The sequence below is a fragment of the Aethalodelphis obliquidens genome, unplaced genomic scaffold, assembly GCF_003676395.1.
Source record: "Aethalodelphis obliquidens isolate GAN/ISIS:26980383/991018 unplaced genomic scaffold, ASM367639v1 scaffold38, whole genome shotgun sequence".
NCBI classification, from domain to species: Eukaryota; Metazoa; Chordata; class Mammalia; order Artiodactyla; family Delphinidae; genus Aethalodelphis; species Aethalodelphis obliquidens.
This window is the reverse complement of record NW_020837982.1, coordinates 3,793,147-3,808,682: the sequence shown is the minus strand read 5'-3', so window position 1 is coordinate 3,808,682 and position 15,536 is coordinate 3,793,147. Positions and strand designations below refer to the sequence as shown.

The 15,536-nt window shown below is 43.3% G+C and overlaps 2 protein-coding genes across 3 annotated transcripts in view; one reads left to right on the top strand and one right to left on the bottom strand.

Moving 5' to 3' along the window:
• SUPT6H (SPT6 homolog, histone chaperone and transcription elongation factor) overlaps positions 1-6,854 on the bottom strand; it is a 31,486-nt gene extending 24,632 nt beyond the window's left edge. The window contains exon 1 of one of the 2 annotated variants that reach the window (XM_027130430.1): positions 6,701-6,854. The gene's annotated coding sequence lies outside the window, so the exon portion shown is untranslated. The remainder of the gene's footprint in view (positions 1-6,700) is intronic. The other variant, XM_027130431.1, reaches the window with a different exon arrangement.
• A 154-nt stretch (positions 6,855-7,008) lies between these two features.
• Positions 7,009-15,320, top strand: SDF2 (stromal cell derived factor 2). Its single transcript, XM_027130437.1, has 3 exons — positions 7,009-7,367; positions 11,072-11,268; positions 14,401-15,320. The coding sequence occupies exons 1-3, from the start codon at positions 7,217-7,219 to the stop codon at positions 14,686-14,688; spliced, it is 636 nt and encodes a 211-aa protein (XP_026986238.1). The 5' UTR covers positions 7,009-7,216; the 3' UTR covers positions 14,689-15,320.
• Positions 15,321-15,536: the final 216 nt, after the last annotated feature.

Below are 15,536 nucleotides of genomic sequence, written 5' to 3'. Positions count from 1 at the left end.
TTCTGTGGCTCTAATTCTCCTGAAAATTACCCTTACTGATATCAACTGATGCCATAATCAGTTAAGATTAACTGAGCTCAAGGAAATAAAACTGAAGGTACTAAGTTCTGGTGGAAAGGGAGGGTCAATGACATGGTCTTATGTTCAATTTTAGGCTGAGGTTTCAGATGCCATTCTTTTCAAACTGTACTGAATGCCTACCAAGTACAAACACTCTGCTAGGAGCTGGGGATTTGAAGAGAAACAGGACTGTATGTTCTCAAGGAGCTGATGTCTAGTAGAGGGCCAAATAAGAACCTTAAAATAATTTTATGTATTTTGACATATATGTAGAGCAGACACAGGAAGAGAATTGGAAAATGAACAAACCCAAAAAACCCACCCAAAACTAATATAGTCCTTTCCTGGGTACTTTACGCAATTAAAAAAAATGTGCCCTGAGGAATATTTTTTGCACACCTACCAAGTTCCAGACACTTAATAAATAACCTATTAACCCCTACATTGTCCTAGGAGTTACAGCACACTTCTCTCTCCATTCAGCAAAGGAGGAAATAGACTCAGAGATTAAGTCACTTGTTCAAGGCGACACAACTGTCAACTGCAAGAGGTGAGATCTGAGTTAAGGTCTGTCTGACTCCACAGAAACAGTTGTTTCTATCATATCAGTAGTTCTCAAAGTGTGGTCCAGGGATCACCCCCTCCTTTCTCTCATGAGTGTACAGTGGAGTTTTCCAGAGGTTATACGGCAGACATGTAGTATCACAACAGATTGAATGCAGAAGCAGGTAGGAGAATCCAGCATTCCTCTATTAAGGCAGACATTAAAAGGATTTGCCAAAATCAAAACAAAACAAAACAACCCAAACCCAAAACCAAAACAACCCCCCCTCCAAAAACCCAAAACCCAAAACAACCCCCCAAACAAAAAAAACCCCCCAAACCAAAAAAAAAAAAAACCCAAGCAACGTCACTCTTCTTACTACGTTTTTTATTTTGAAGATTATACTTGTTTTTCATAAAATGTGTTATTTATGCTAAAATGTAGTGGGCTTACATTTTTTCTCAGCTTTATTCATGTACAATTGACCCTTGAACAACATGGGTTTGAACTGCGTGGGTCCACTTATATGCGGATTTTTTACCCAGTAAATATAGTAGTATCTGTATTTTCATTTTACAGATCTTTAAATTAAATGTGGGAAACCGTTTGTGTTTGATTAGAGATCACAATATGTGGAATCAAAAGAATCAGGGTTTGAGTTTTTTTTTTTTGCGGTATGTGAGCCTCTCACTGTTGTGGTCTCTCCCGTTGCAGAGCACAGGCTCCGGATGCGCAGGCTCGGCGGCCATGGCCCAGCCGCTCCGCGGCATGTGGGATCTTCCCGGACCGGGGCACGAACCCGTGTCCCCTGCATCGGCAGGCGGACTCTCAACCATTGCGCCACCAGGGAAGCCCAGGGTTTGAGTTTTGATTCTATCCAAATTGTTTCAGTTTCCTGCCCTTGGGTGAGTCATTCATCAATTCCTTTGTTTTTGAGGCAGAGATAGCCATATGGGATTGTGAGGGGAAGAGAGGTGGGTCAGCACATCAACCCTGTGTTATCCAAGGGTTAACTGTAATTGGCATATAACATTGTGTGAGGTTAAGGTCTATAATGTGTTGATTTGATATACTTGTATATTGCAAACAGGCTTATTATTATGTTAAAATGAATTAACATTCATCTATTTATTTAGTCATTATTAATTTAGTTTAGAAATTAATTTTAATTTCTAATCTGGTTTAACATCTACATGTATAAATCTCAAACATCAATAGATATAACTCACATTAACAAAATGTCTTTGGAATCTTAAATTATCTTTGAGTATAAAGGGGTCCTGAGTTCAAAAAGTTTGAGAGCCACTATACTACACCATTGTATAGGTCCCACAGGGTGGTGATACAGGAAGCCTTGGGTTAGACTGATGCCCTTTCCCCCCCAGGATTTGTATCCTTAAGGTCATTCAGCCCGAGTACAGCCAAAAGTGAATATCTAAAACTTCTGCCGATTAAATGTGGTGCTCTAATTTTAATACTGCTGTCTTTCAGCCCTGAACTAAGTCATTAAAAATAGATTTGGGTACAGCAAATTTGGGATAGCTTGCTTTACTTATAGGCTATCAGACCCACAAATTCAGTCTTGTAAGGCCTCAACATCTTCACACTAAATGCCAGCTCCTCCAGACCAGATGCCCTACAGCCTACTTAGCAGAGAGAAACAGACAACCTACCTGATGAAAGCACAGCTTTATTCTGTTCTGCGGGCAGCTGGTGCTCTGTGCTGCATGCAGCTTTCTTCCCATTCCCTAGGTTAGCAATGAAGTACATGCTGTGCTATAGCTGGGGAATGCCTCCGATCTAACTCATTGCCAAGACTTCTAGTTAAAACAGATTGTGCAAGAAGCAATCCTGATTTGCTGCAACTTGGGGGAGCTAGATGTGCAGAGGGTGCTGCAGCAGCACTGCAGGCTGAGGTTGGCAAACAGCAACTATTCCAGAACAAAAACACTATTTATTAGTATGTGATTATCATTAATATATGATATCTGAGTCTGATGTCATTTGTATTTTGTATTTAGGACTTATGCTCTTGAATTTTCCCCATATTCAGATTGTACGTTAAATTTGCTACTGAAATAGATCCAGAAGGGGAGTGGGGTGGTGAAAGGAGAAGGTTTCTCCAGGCGGAAGCACAGCTGCAGTACAAGATGTGGCTCAAAGGGACAGGCTGGCGGTTACCATGACATTCTCTGGAAGAGCAATGGAGCTGGGATCAGATTGCCACAGGGGAGGCCCTCCACAGTCCCTCCCTTTGAACAAGATGATGTAGGAGGCAATTACAAGGAGACCAGAGCAAAAAGAGATGTCTGTTAATTCCCTCCACTGGCAGCTTCAATTAACGTTTACAGTTTAGTATTTTTAGGGTAAAGCTCTGTGCTGGGACTTGGGCATATAAAAATAAGTAAAACATGCTTTTGACCCTAGTGTTCATATTCATCTCACAAAAAACTTGTAAATAAAGTTACGACAGGGGCTTCCCTGGTGGTGCAGTGGTTAAGAATCCGCCTGCCAATGCAGGGGACACAGGTTCGAGCCCTGGTCCGGGAAGATCTCACATGCCGCGGAGCAACTAAGCCCGTGCGCCACAACTACTGAGCCTGTGCTCTAGAGCCTGCGAGCCACAACTGCTGAGTCCGTGTGCCACAACTACTGAAGCCCGAACATGAGCAAAGGCTTAGAGGTCTGACAGGGCCTAGTGATCTGGAGAATAGCCCTAGAAGTCTGGTGTGGAGTTTAAACTATAAGACATTCTGCATTTGATGAGCAAGAGCCTAGGACTACTCCAAAGGTGTTCACAAATGACTACCCAACTTGGAATACAAAATCCTAAGAGTTTAATAAACAAAAGTATTCAGAGTCCACTCAAGACAAGTTCTTTTAAATTTGGGATTCAGAACTCTGTTAGGAAAATCTTAATCACATCAAGTCAAGATGTTAGAATACAGAAAATGTTAATTATACCTATAACCATTTTAACATGCACACTGTATTTATAAGAAATAACAGTCTTAGAATCTTTTCAAGAATCTTTTCAATGCCTGGGCGTAAAAAGCACTATTGTTAATGGTTAACATAATAAGTAATTTTAAAATATTAGTTTTTTCTTTTCTTTCCATGTTTCCTTGGGGGACAAGGGCAAACGAGGTGCAGGAACAACTAAAATATGTAACCAGATTCAGTATCCCTGCAACAGTTACTGAGCCTTGTGCATCACACACTGGGGGAGCAGACAGTTCCTGCTCTAGCACAGAGGGGCTGATCTGCCATGGTAGTACAAAAACAGACATAGACAGTATGTAAATGAATGGGAGTGGCCTAATTTCTTAGTTTAGTAATCCCAGATCTAGAAGCACAGAAGGTCTTTAAAGAATTGATGGCATGGGCTTCCCTGATGCAGTGGTTAAGAATCCACCTGCCAATGCAGGGGACATGGGTTCAAGCCCTGGTCCAGGAAGATCCCACATACCATGGAGCAATTAAGCCCGTGCGCCACAACTACTGAGCCTGCGCTCTAGAGCCCCCGAGCCACAGCTACTGAGCCCGTGCGCGCCTAGAGCCCATGCTCTGCAACAAGAGGAGCCAACACAATAAGAAGCCTGCGCTTGCCGCAGCTAGAGAAAAGCCCGTGCACAGCAACAAAGTCCCAACGCAGCCAAAAATAAAATTTTTAAAATTATTAAATAATTGTTAAAAGAAAAAAAATTGATGGCAAAGGTACCATGGGAGCCTGTAATAGAGGATTCTAACCTGGTTTTGAGAAAGTGACTTTAAATAAAGACCTTAAATAGTGAGGCAGAATTAACTAAGTGGAGGAGCTGGCTTCTTTGGAGATGGTTCGAGAAGTGGTGTTGTTGGAGAAAAGTGCTCCTAGCGCAAGGCCCAGAATATGCTGTAGCAGGAACAGTGAGGGTCAGTTTGACTGGAGAGAGGGTTCATGAGGAGTTAGAGGTGAGGCCACAAGGATCTTGATAGGACAACTTAAGGATTTTGGATTCTATCTGAAAGGTGCTGGGAAGCCCCTACAGGGTTTTAAACCAAGAACTGACTTAGTAATTTACTTGTTAATTAAATAAATATTTATTTAATGAGTGCCTACTACACGCCAGGCACATACAAGACAAACTCCCTGCCCCTAGGATACCTGTATTCTGTAATTTGCTAGGAGACAAACCACAAACAAATAAAATAAAGCTTGCTGTAAATGCTAGGAAGGAAGTAAACACCCTTACCTTTGAGAGGGTTAGTTTAGGCCAAGAGGTCAAGAATGGGCAGGCTGTGGTATGCAGAGCCAGGGGAGGAGGTTCCTAGCTGAAAAGGTGGGCAAGAACTTGGCATACTGTAGGCAACGTCCTATGGCCAGTGTGACCAAAGAATGGTGAAGGCAGCAGAATGCGAGAGGGAGAAGGGGGCTGCTCAAGTCAGGCTGCGAAGGTCACGGAAAGCCACTGGAAAAGGAAATGACATGATCTGACCTGACCCAATCCTGCTAATGTGGAAAATGGACTGGGAGGGGTTCTGGGTGGAAGCAGAGAAAACTGAAGATACTATTGTGGTAGCTTGGGCAAAAGATGCTGGTGGCTTGGAATAGGGTAGCAGCAGTTGAGATGGAGAATAGAAGAGAGATTTGAAATATATTTTGCAGGTGGAAATGACAGGACTTAATGAAAGACTTGGCGGGGGGGTGAGGGGGGTGTGGATAGTAAAAAAGAATCCAAGATGATTTTCAGAGGTCTGGCTTTGGTAAGCATGTGGATGAGAGTACCACTTAGTAATGTAGGGAAGACCAGGTTTAGGATGATGGGAAAAACCAAAATTTTCTTTTTCTTATGTCAGGTTTGGGATGTCTAAGAGACATCCAAATGGAGCTGTTAAATAGGCATTCTGTGTGATTCTTAAACATAGAGGAGAGAAGGCTGGGCTAGAGACTTAAACTCGGGAGTTGCCAACTTTCAGATGGTTATTAAAGCCACAGGACTGGGTCATCTGAAGGAAGCATGCCGAAAACCCAGGATTAAACTCTGAAGGAAATTCAACTGTAATATGTGACTGCACCACTTTCCGATGTGATTAATCCCAGGATGAGATTTAAATCTCTTCGGGAGTAGCAATACCATGCTAATCTGATCTAGTAGCCGCCCAAACCAACTAAATAAGCTTTCAGATGTTTCAGACTTGTACTGGTTGGAGGAACACAAGTCATGCAAAAGGGCTCTAAATTCACAGTTGATGGGGGAGCAATCATACTTTTGTAATCAATACATAAGACTTAAAAATCAGTAACTTTCATATAAAGTTAAACTAAAAAAGATCGAACAAAGCTTTTTTTGTCCCAAGAAATGAAATTCAAAATTCTTTACACTCTCCATGTTCATTAATAACAGCAGTGTAACTTAATACTCCCTTGCTACTTCTGATATTACAGTGAAGTATTTTAAGAGAGCTGAGGCCTCCCCTAACAGAAAAATAAGTATCAGCACTTGTAACAAACACGGGAAATGAACCGCTCCAGCTGGTTCAAGAGAGTCCCTGGAGAGAAAGGCAGAAACTGGAAGAATATAAAGTTTTTGTCTTAATAGCCCATTCTCATGTGTGTGGTAAGCGTTTGATGAATGTAGCCATCTACAAAAAGTTCTAATTATATTATTCAACAATATGGAAAAAGACGGAATTTGGCATCGCGCTCTAGCCTGATGGCCGAGTTGCTGGAAGCTCCGTAGGTTTCACATCCCCAGGACAAACAATTCGATCACCTGATCCTGACTCGGAAGCCCCAGGTCCCTTCCATTCCAAACCCTACCGCGCGGCCCAGTTTTCAGAAGCTGCGAGAGAAGGACGGCATCCCAGGAAGCCTGTTGACACAACAGGCCACCCAATTCATGGGTTCTGGGTGGCAGAGGGTTGGGAAAAGCCTTGAGACTCTGAGCAACTACCCCGCTTTCTTCCTCCTTCTCTCTCATAGAGCAGGGCAGGCCGCAGGCCCCCTTCTTCCCGCATACGGCTCCCCAGTACCTCGTCCCTTACGGGACCAGGCCCTAGGAGCCTGGCTCCCCACCTGACCCATTCGAGGAACACGCTTTCCAGTCCAAACTTTACCTGCCTGAGGCCCGTCGCTTCTCCGGTGCGCTAAGCCCCCAACGAGGAAAATGGAGTCCTCAAACCGAGACTGGGAAAAGATAGTACGGACCCACCGCACCGTTCCTCCGCCACCGCCGCCGCCGCCGCCGCCGCTGCTGCTGCGTCAACGTACTACGTCACTTCCGGCCCCCTGTCACTGGGAGTTGGCGGACCAGTGCTTGCTCTCTTCTCCCAACCCGGTCTCCGGGCTTCGCCGGGGGCGGGGGTAGGGTGGGGAGGAAGGGATGGGGGTAGCTGGGCTGGCCGAAGCAGTTCAGGAAAGCAACTCTCATAGGGCCCCCGGAACAGAATAAGCTGAACGAGGAGGTCGGAAGCAACCAGACCTAGCCTGTTCCTCAGGCCGCTCTAGCCAAAGGAACCATAAAGACCAGACTAGAGCTCCTTTCCGTCCTCTCTCTGGTTCCACCCGCGGCTTCCGGTTCCGGGGAGGGGCCGAGTTTTCTTCGAAGATTGGGGCTCCGCGCTACAGACAGGATGGCTGTGGTGTCGCTGCTGTTGTTCGGGGGTTTGTGGAGTGCTGTGGGATCGTCCAGTCTGGCTGTCGTTACATGCGGTTCTGTGGTGAAGCTGCTCAATACGCGCCACAACGTGCGACTGCACTCACACGACGTGCGCTACGGGTCAGGTACGGCCACCCGGGTTCGGGTGGGCTGGGAAGGCCTGGTAGGCTCCGGAGGGGGCGGGGCCTAGAGAAACTCTGAGGGGTGTGGTCTGGGAAGGTTAGTGGAGCCCGGGGGAGGTTCCTGAGGTCTGGAGGCGGAAAGTCCGAGAGTTGAGTGGTCCTTAAGCATCTTAATCGTAATCTTAGTTTCTATGTGGTGAGCTTCGTGCCAGGCACATTACATATTTGCTTTTTTAAGACTTACAACATTCCGACGACGCATAGACTATTATTATCCCCATTTTACAGGTGAGGAAACAGACTCAAATAAATCGCATACTCAAAACCTTGGCAGCTAGTGAATGACAGTGATGGGGTTCGATCCACATCTGTCCAGGGTCAAAGTCTGCTTTCAGTTACTGCAGGCTGGTACTACTCAGTGCAGGAGAGACAGACATGTAGAAAATTACAGTAAGTGCTGTTATTTCTGAAGTCTTCCAAGACCTCATTCTTTGATTATAATCCTCTGTTCTAGCTCTTTTCCATCTTACACTTGCTCTTCAACTCTTTACCTTTGGCCTCTTTTCACTCAGACCTTATCCTTTTTGTAAAGAAGAACTGAAGCACTCACTGGAATTGGAGAGGAAACTGTTTAGGGGGCTTTTTAACGTATGAAACTAAAATGCTTAGCTTGTGGGTTCATTTATAATTCAGCAATTATTTGTGGATTCATTCGTTCAGTATAAATTTAAGGAATCTACTGTGTGTCTAATATTGTTCTAGATACAGGAAATACAGTAGTGAGCCAGTGAGCAAGTTACAAGAAAATGAAAACAGACAGAAAGGAGAGGAAAAAAGTTCAGGTAGTGAGATGTGAGAGACATCTAAGATGACTGCTGGATTTCTGTCTTAGATAACTGATGATGCTATTAGCTGAGAGAGGAAGGAGTTCTCTTAGATGGAGACTGGTCTGTGGTTTATGATACCCAAAACCTGTCTGGCCAGGTAGACTAGGAGAGGAACTGAATTGTCATTGTTGGGACGTCTTAATAATCCTAGCGGTGGGCTTCCCTGGTGGCGCAGTGGTTAAGAATCCGCCTGCCAATGCAGGGGACACGGGTTCGAGCCCTGGTCCGGGAAGATCCCACATGCCGCGGAGCAACTAAGCCCGTGCGCCACAACTACTGAACCTGCGCTCTAGAGCCCGTGAGCCATTAATGCTGAGCCCACGTGTCACAGCTACTGAAGCCCGCGCGCCTAGAGCCTGTGCTCCACGACAGGAGAAGCCACCGCAATGAGAATCCCGCACACCGCAATGAAGAGTAGTCCCCACTCGCTGCAACTAGAGAAAGCCTGCGCGCAGCAACGAAGACCCAATGCATCCAAAAATAAAGTAAAATAATCCTAGCGGCCATTCAGTGAATACTTATTATGTGTCAGACTTATTATATTTTAATTTGATCTAGTTTCCTATTTTGGATCTACTGAATCAGAATGTGGGTGGAGAGAGGCTGCCAGTAGGAATCTATAGGTTTAAAAAGCTCTTCAGGTGCTTCTGATGGGCATCCAGATTTGAGAACCAGGTTCAGTCTGGAGCTCAGAGAGAGATCTGTGCTGAGCCTGAGATACAGAGTTAAGTACAACATCATTGTCTGGGTGGTGGTTGAAGATGTGGGGAGAGTAAATGAAATTGCCCAGGATGAACTGTGGTTTGCAATCTGGTGTCAATTTGAGTCACTTGAAAAACTTGTTGAAGCACTTGTAAATGCTTCTGTCTTGATCTCCAACCAGTATTTAAGAATGTGTAAGGGCCAAGGATGGAACTCTGGGTAATCCTGAAGTTGAAGAATGGGAAAGGAAGGGAGGGTTGAATAGAAAGTGAAAAGTAGGAGACAGAAAGTGTAGACCATGATTTAGTGAGGCATGGAAGTGAGGACCAAGAGAACTGTAAGGCAGTAACCAGAAGTGAGGAGGGAGGGTTGGTTAGCCTTTTTTTTTTTTTTAAGATATAACAAAATCATTGAGTAGAAGAAGCAAGAGAGAGACACTGGTAGTTTAGTCATAAACATTCACCCAGATAACTGGTACAACGCAGTTATGTTAAGTGGTAAAAGGTAAGTGTCATCAAAAGTTTGTGGTCAGGCAGGGCCAGGGGACTGAAGGGAAAGCTAGGAGGAATAGGCAAGAGTGACTGAGGAAAGTGTCTGGGAAATATGGAGTGCCTTCAAAGAATTGAGTAGTGAATGAGGCCTAGGGAAGAGAATATCCCTTGAGTTTATATGAGTGGCCTATTTGGGGGGACTTAACAGAAAATAAAGCTTTGTAGGAGGCCAGGTGGTAGAGTGGTTAAGAGTGTGAGTTCTAGAGTTGGCCCACTTAGGTTCAAACCCTGCATTGTCTCTTAAGATTATGTGATCTTGGGCATATTATTCAGCCTTTTTAACACTCCAGTGTAAAATGGGGGTGATAATAATAATAGCTATCTCAGAGAGTAGATGAATGTATCAATTAAGAATATTCAAGTAAAAAGCCTGGGTTTGTATCTGATACTCAGTAATTGCTCAAGTACACGTTAGCTGGTTAGCAATTATTATTTGTATATATCCACTTTTTTCCAAGCCTGTAGCTACATGTTTAACCTAGTACCTTGTAACCTGCAAAATCGCACCATTTGTAAGTAGTATGAACCAAATTTAGATGACTTAAGAATACTTTTGTGGGACTTCCCTGGTGGTGCAGTGGTTAAGAATCCGCCTGCCAATGCAGGGGACACGGGTTCGAGCCCTGGTCCAGGAAAATCCTGCATGCCGCGGAGCAACTAAGCCCGTGTGCCATAGCTACTGAAGCCTGCGCACTTAGAGCTTGTGCTCCGTAACTAGAGAAGCCACTGCAGTGAGAAGCCTGCGCACTGCAATGAAGAGTAGCCGCAGCTCACCACAACAAGAGAAAGCCCGTGCACAGCAACAAAGACCCAATGCAGCCAAGTTAAAAAAAAAAAAAATGTTGAAATTGTAAATTAAAAAAAAAAACTTTTGTAATATGTTGGATATATCACTTACAGGAATTGGAGAGCTGTAATGGCTTGTTGGATTAAAGTTGACAGCAAAAAACGGTCTCATTTTATTTTATTTTTAATTAATTAATTTATTTTTGGCTGCATTGGGTCTTCATTGCTGTGTGCGGGCTTTCTCTAGTTGCGGTGAATGGGGGCTACTGTTCATTGCAGTGCGCGGGTTTCTCATTGCGGTGACTTCTCTTGTTGCAGAGCATGGGCTCTAGGTGCGCAGGCTTCAGTAGTTGTGGCACGCAGGCTCAGTAGTTGTGGCACGCAGGCTCAGTAGTTGTGGCTCGCAGGCTCTAGAGCGCAGGCTCAGTAGCTGTGGTGCATGGGCTTAGTTGCTCCACGGCATGTGGGATCTTCTCGGACCAGGGCTCAAACCCGTGTTCCCTGCATTGACAGGCGGATTGGATTCTTAACCACTGTGCTACCAGGGAAGCCCTGATATGGTACACTCTTAAACATAGTTTGTCATATAATAACTAATACCATATAAATACATTTAGCATTTTTCATATATATTTTAATGTCATAGAAGAAAAAAATATGAAGCATGGGGTTTTCTTCCCAGCCCCAAAACCTATTTTATGACACAGGGCACGTTATTAGCCATAGGAAAGAGAGGGGTCAGGTTGAGCTCACCCTCTTTTCTTTTTCTTTTTGACTGCAGGTAGTGGGCAGCAGTCAGTGACAGGTGTAACCTCTGTGGATGACAGCAATAGTTACTGGAGGATACGGGGGAAGACGGCCACAGTGTGTGAGAGGGGAACCCCCATCAGATGTGGTCAGCCCATCCGGCTGACGCATGTCAACACTGGCCGAAACCTCCATAGTCACCACTTCACCTCACCTCTTTCTGGAAACCAGGTGAGGTGGCATCCTGTGGGTCATTGCTGCTCATTACTCAGTTGAGTTGTTTGATATCTTGGTTCTTAGCCCTTTCTCTTCCAGGTATAGATCTTCTCTTTTGTGCAGACCTGAAGAATTGCCTCTGTCTCATAAGTGTGAAGGAAGTTGTTTCTGGTCAAAATGGAGACTACATTTAGATCAAATCAAGAAATGAGGAAAGAGAGAATAGGTATATGTTAGTGTATCATAAGTTATCTTGATAAATCTTGCAATAAAGAAACCCAGTGTTTTCCAAACTTGCGATAAAAATTATTATTTTTTAATGATGCCAACTAACCACATTAGGAAAATGAATTAGGTATTGTGCCATTTATTTTAAGCCTTGAACTTCTGAAGGATGTGGATCCTTTAATGACTGCTTCCCTCCCACTCCCCCTCTGTACATATTTTTCCCTATTAACATCTTAACATTAGTATGGTAAATTTGCTACAGTTAATAAAGCAATACTGATACGTTGTTATCAACTAAAGTCTATAGTTCATTCTGATTTCCTTAGTTTTTACCTACTGTCTTTTTTCTGTTCCAGGATCCCATCCACATCACATTTAGTCGTCTCCTTAGACTCCTCTTGGCTGTGACAGTTTCTCAGATTCTCCTTGTTTTTGTTGACCTTGATAGTTTATTTTTTATTTTTTATTTTTTTGGCGGTACGCGGGCCTCTCACTGTTGTGGCCTCTCCCGTTGCAGAGCACAGGCTCCGGACGCGCAGGCTCAGTGGCCATGGCTCACGGGCCCAGCCGCTCCGCGGCATGTGCGATCTTCCCGGACCGGGGCACGAACCCGTGTCCCCTGCATCGGCAGGTGGACTCTCAACCACTGCGCCACCAGGGAAGCCCTGATAGTTTATTTTTTATAAATTTATCTATTTATTCATTTTTGGCTGCGTTGGGTCTTTGTTGCTGCATGCATGCTTTCTCTAGTTGCGGCGAGTGGCGGCTATTCTTCGTTGCGGTGCACAGGCTGTTTATTGCGGTGGCTTCTCTTGTTGCGGAGCACGGGCTCTAGGTGCATAGGCTTTAGTAGTTGCGGCACGCAGGATCAGTAGTTGTGGCTCGCGGGCTCTAGAGCGCAGGCTTAGTGGTTGTGGTGCACAGCTTAGTTGCTCCGTGGCACGTCGGATCTTCCTGGACCAGGGCTTGAACCCATGTACCCTGCATTGGCAGGTGGATTCCTAACCACTGTGCCACCAGGGAAGTCCTGACCTTGATAGTTTTGAGGAGTGCTAGTCAGGTATATTATAGGATGCTCCTCTGTTGGAATTTGTCTGATCTTTTTCTTATGATTAAACTGGATTTATAAAGGTTTTGGGGAGGAAGACCACAGAGGTGCCATTTTCATCCCATCTATAAAGGGTACATAGTATCTTATGATTGTTGATATTGATTACTTGGCTGAAGTAGTGTTTTTCAGGTTTCTCTTGTAAAGTTATTCTTTTCATTTTTTCCCTTTACATACTGTACTCTTTGGAAGGAAGTCACTGTGCACAGCTCATACTTGAGTTGGGAGTTATGCTCCTCTTCCTTTAGGGTAGAATAGTTACATAATTTATTTGGAATTCTTCTGCATGGAAGATTTGTCTTTTCTCTATTCAGTCATTTATTTTCATTGGTATGGACTCCTGGATATTTATTTTATACGTTGAGTTATAATCCAATATCACTGTCTTCATTATGTTGCTCACATTTTTCCAACTTTGGCTGTTGGGAGCTCTTTCAGTTGTCTCCTGTGTCCATTTGACCTGCTCCCATCATTGTGTATGCGTGTGGCTGTGTTTTAACACTTCCTTACTTTCTGGCAGTAAAAGATATTCCAGGCTCATCTTGAATATTTCTTGCCCCAGTCCTAGAATCAGCTATTTGCCTATGGAGTCCTGCTTCCTTTTATTGGAAAAGGGTATTCTTAAACCAAGATCTAGGCCTTTCATGAGCTTGTTGCTAGGGGGTTTTGTTTCTTTTAGGCCCTCTCACCTGACAGAGCAAAGAAATATATGTATGTATGTGTATATACTCATATTTATTGTAAGTGTTCACATATGTAACCATCTATATCTATATTAAGTTAAACATGAGTTCTTACTGATGCCTCCAATTCTAATCCATTGCCACATAGACCATTTTAGCCTCCTCCCTTTGCTTATTTGTGAATTCCCATTCTGACAGTGAGACACCAGGCTGCTCACACTGTCATCCATTTACTTACTTGTTCAGTTCCAGTGTACAAGTATTAGTAGTAGAATTGTTAATTATGTGCAGTTTCTTTTGCCTTTAGTCTTACAGACTTTATTTCCAAATGACTTATTTTTATCATCTAAAATTTTATAGCTCTTAGTGTATATTTAAATTGTATGTGTCTGGTAGTGGTCATTTTGTAACGTATAGAAATATTGAGTCACTGTGTTGTGCACCTGGAACTAACATAGTGTTGTAGGTCAATTATACTTCAATTAAAAAAAATTATGTATGTCTGAAATGATCAGTTACTTTTAAAATTGTGATAGAAACTCTGAAGTTTTGGCCTTATGGGGAATGGGATTAGAATACGAGTGGAAAATTGAATCTGCTATACTCTGCTCAGTTAATATTTATTATTTTACTTAATTCTCACAATTATTTTGTAAGGTATTATTGTCATCATTTTATAGAGGAGAAAATGAAAGCCCAAAGGAGTTACACAGGAAGGGACAAAGCTGACATTCAAGGTTTGCCTGTTTCCAGAGCCCATCCCCTTTCCAACTTGTGTTTCTCACCACGTCACTTAATGTCTAGTTAAGGGAATGAGGCAGGAATATTTAAAGTCAAATAACAAGAGGTAAAGTATTTTAAGACTATAATAGAAAATATAAGGCAAATATAGGAATATTTTCAAAGTAAATGTTTGGACCATAATCTTATGGCAAGTGATTTCATGTCTTTGGTGTCTTTTTATCTTTTTTCCACAGTTTTATTTTATTTTATTTATTTTTAAACAACACTGGAAAGCCTCTTATTTATCACTTTTGGATAGTCTTAGTTTTATTCCCATTGCCTCCCTCCCCTTTTCAGGCCTATGTGTCAGCTATACTAATGTCGCTACCTATCTGTGTCTTCCAGGAAGTGAGTGCTTTTGGTGAGGAAGGTGAAGGCGACTATCTGGATGACTGGACAGTGCTCTGTAATGGGCCCTACTGGGTGAGGGATGGTGAGGTGCGGTTCAAGCATTCTTCCACTGAGGTTCTGCTGTCTGTCACAGGAGAACAATATGGTCGACCCATCAGTGGGCAAAAAGAGGTGCATGGCATGGCCCAGCCAAGCCAGAACAATTACTGGAAAGCTATGGAAGGCATCTTCATGAAGCCCAGTGAGTTGTTGAAGGCAGAAGGCCATCACACAGAGCTATGAGTCTGGAGGCTGTGAGCCACTGTCACCACACAGTGTTCATAGACATCTGCTGCTCCTTCACCCTTTGGATCCCTGCCACAGGTGACCATGTCACCACTGAGATGAAGATACATGATAGGAAACAGTGGATGTGTTTGGAAGCCTCAGCCCTTCACACTTGAATTGGTTGTTCTCCCAGACTTGGGTCAGTTATTTCTGAGTACAAGACTTGTTGGTGAAGGAGCAGATGCTTTTTATTCATATTAATAAAACAAAAACGGAGGGAGGCATCCCTCCTAGCTGGGAAATTTTTATTCCTCAGAATCTTGGCATCATGGATTATTAATGTGTGTGACTTTTCTCCCACTTTCTCCAGAATGATAAAAAAAATTTCACTGTTAGTCACTGTATTGTCATTTATTATGCATGCTATGTCATAATCTGATTAATCCTTGAGTCCTAAGAGTCATTGCTAGCACTCTTTTGAGATGATGAGAACCTTTGGTGTGGGCCCTTTTGAAAGCCTTACTTGCATCCCACTTTTTCTATCTTTACTTTTACTTCTCCCTCAGCACCTCATCTTTATTAGTTTTTTGACTAATTATGGCTATAGACCCTTAATAAATAGCCAATAAAATGTTTTACTTTGGATATGTTAATTGTACTTGAGAGAAAAAAGGGTAGGGGTGGAAAGTGGAACCAACATTTATTTACTGCTTGCTAAATACTAGGCACCATATTATAGATCTTACCTCATTTAATCTTCACAGATATGTTACTGGGTATATACTACGATTTTACCAATGCAGAACAGAAAAGTTGAGTAACCGCCTGAATTCTTAAAGCTAGTAAATAATTTGAAGACAAGA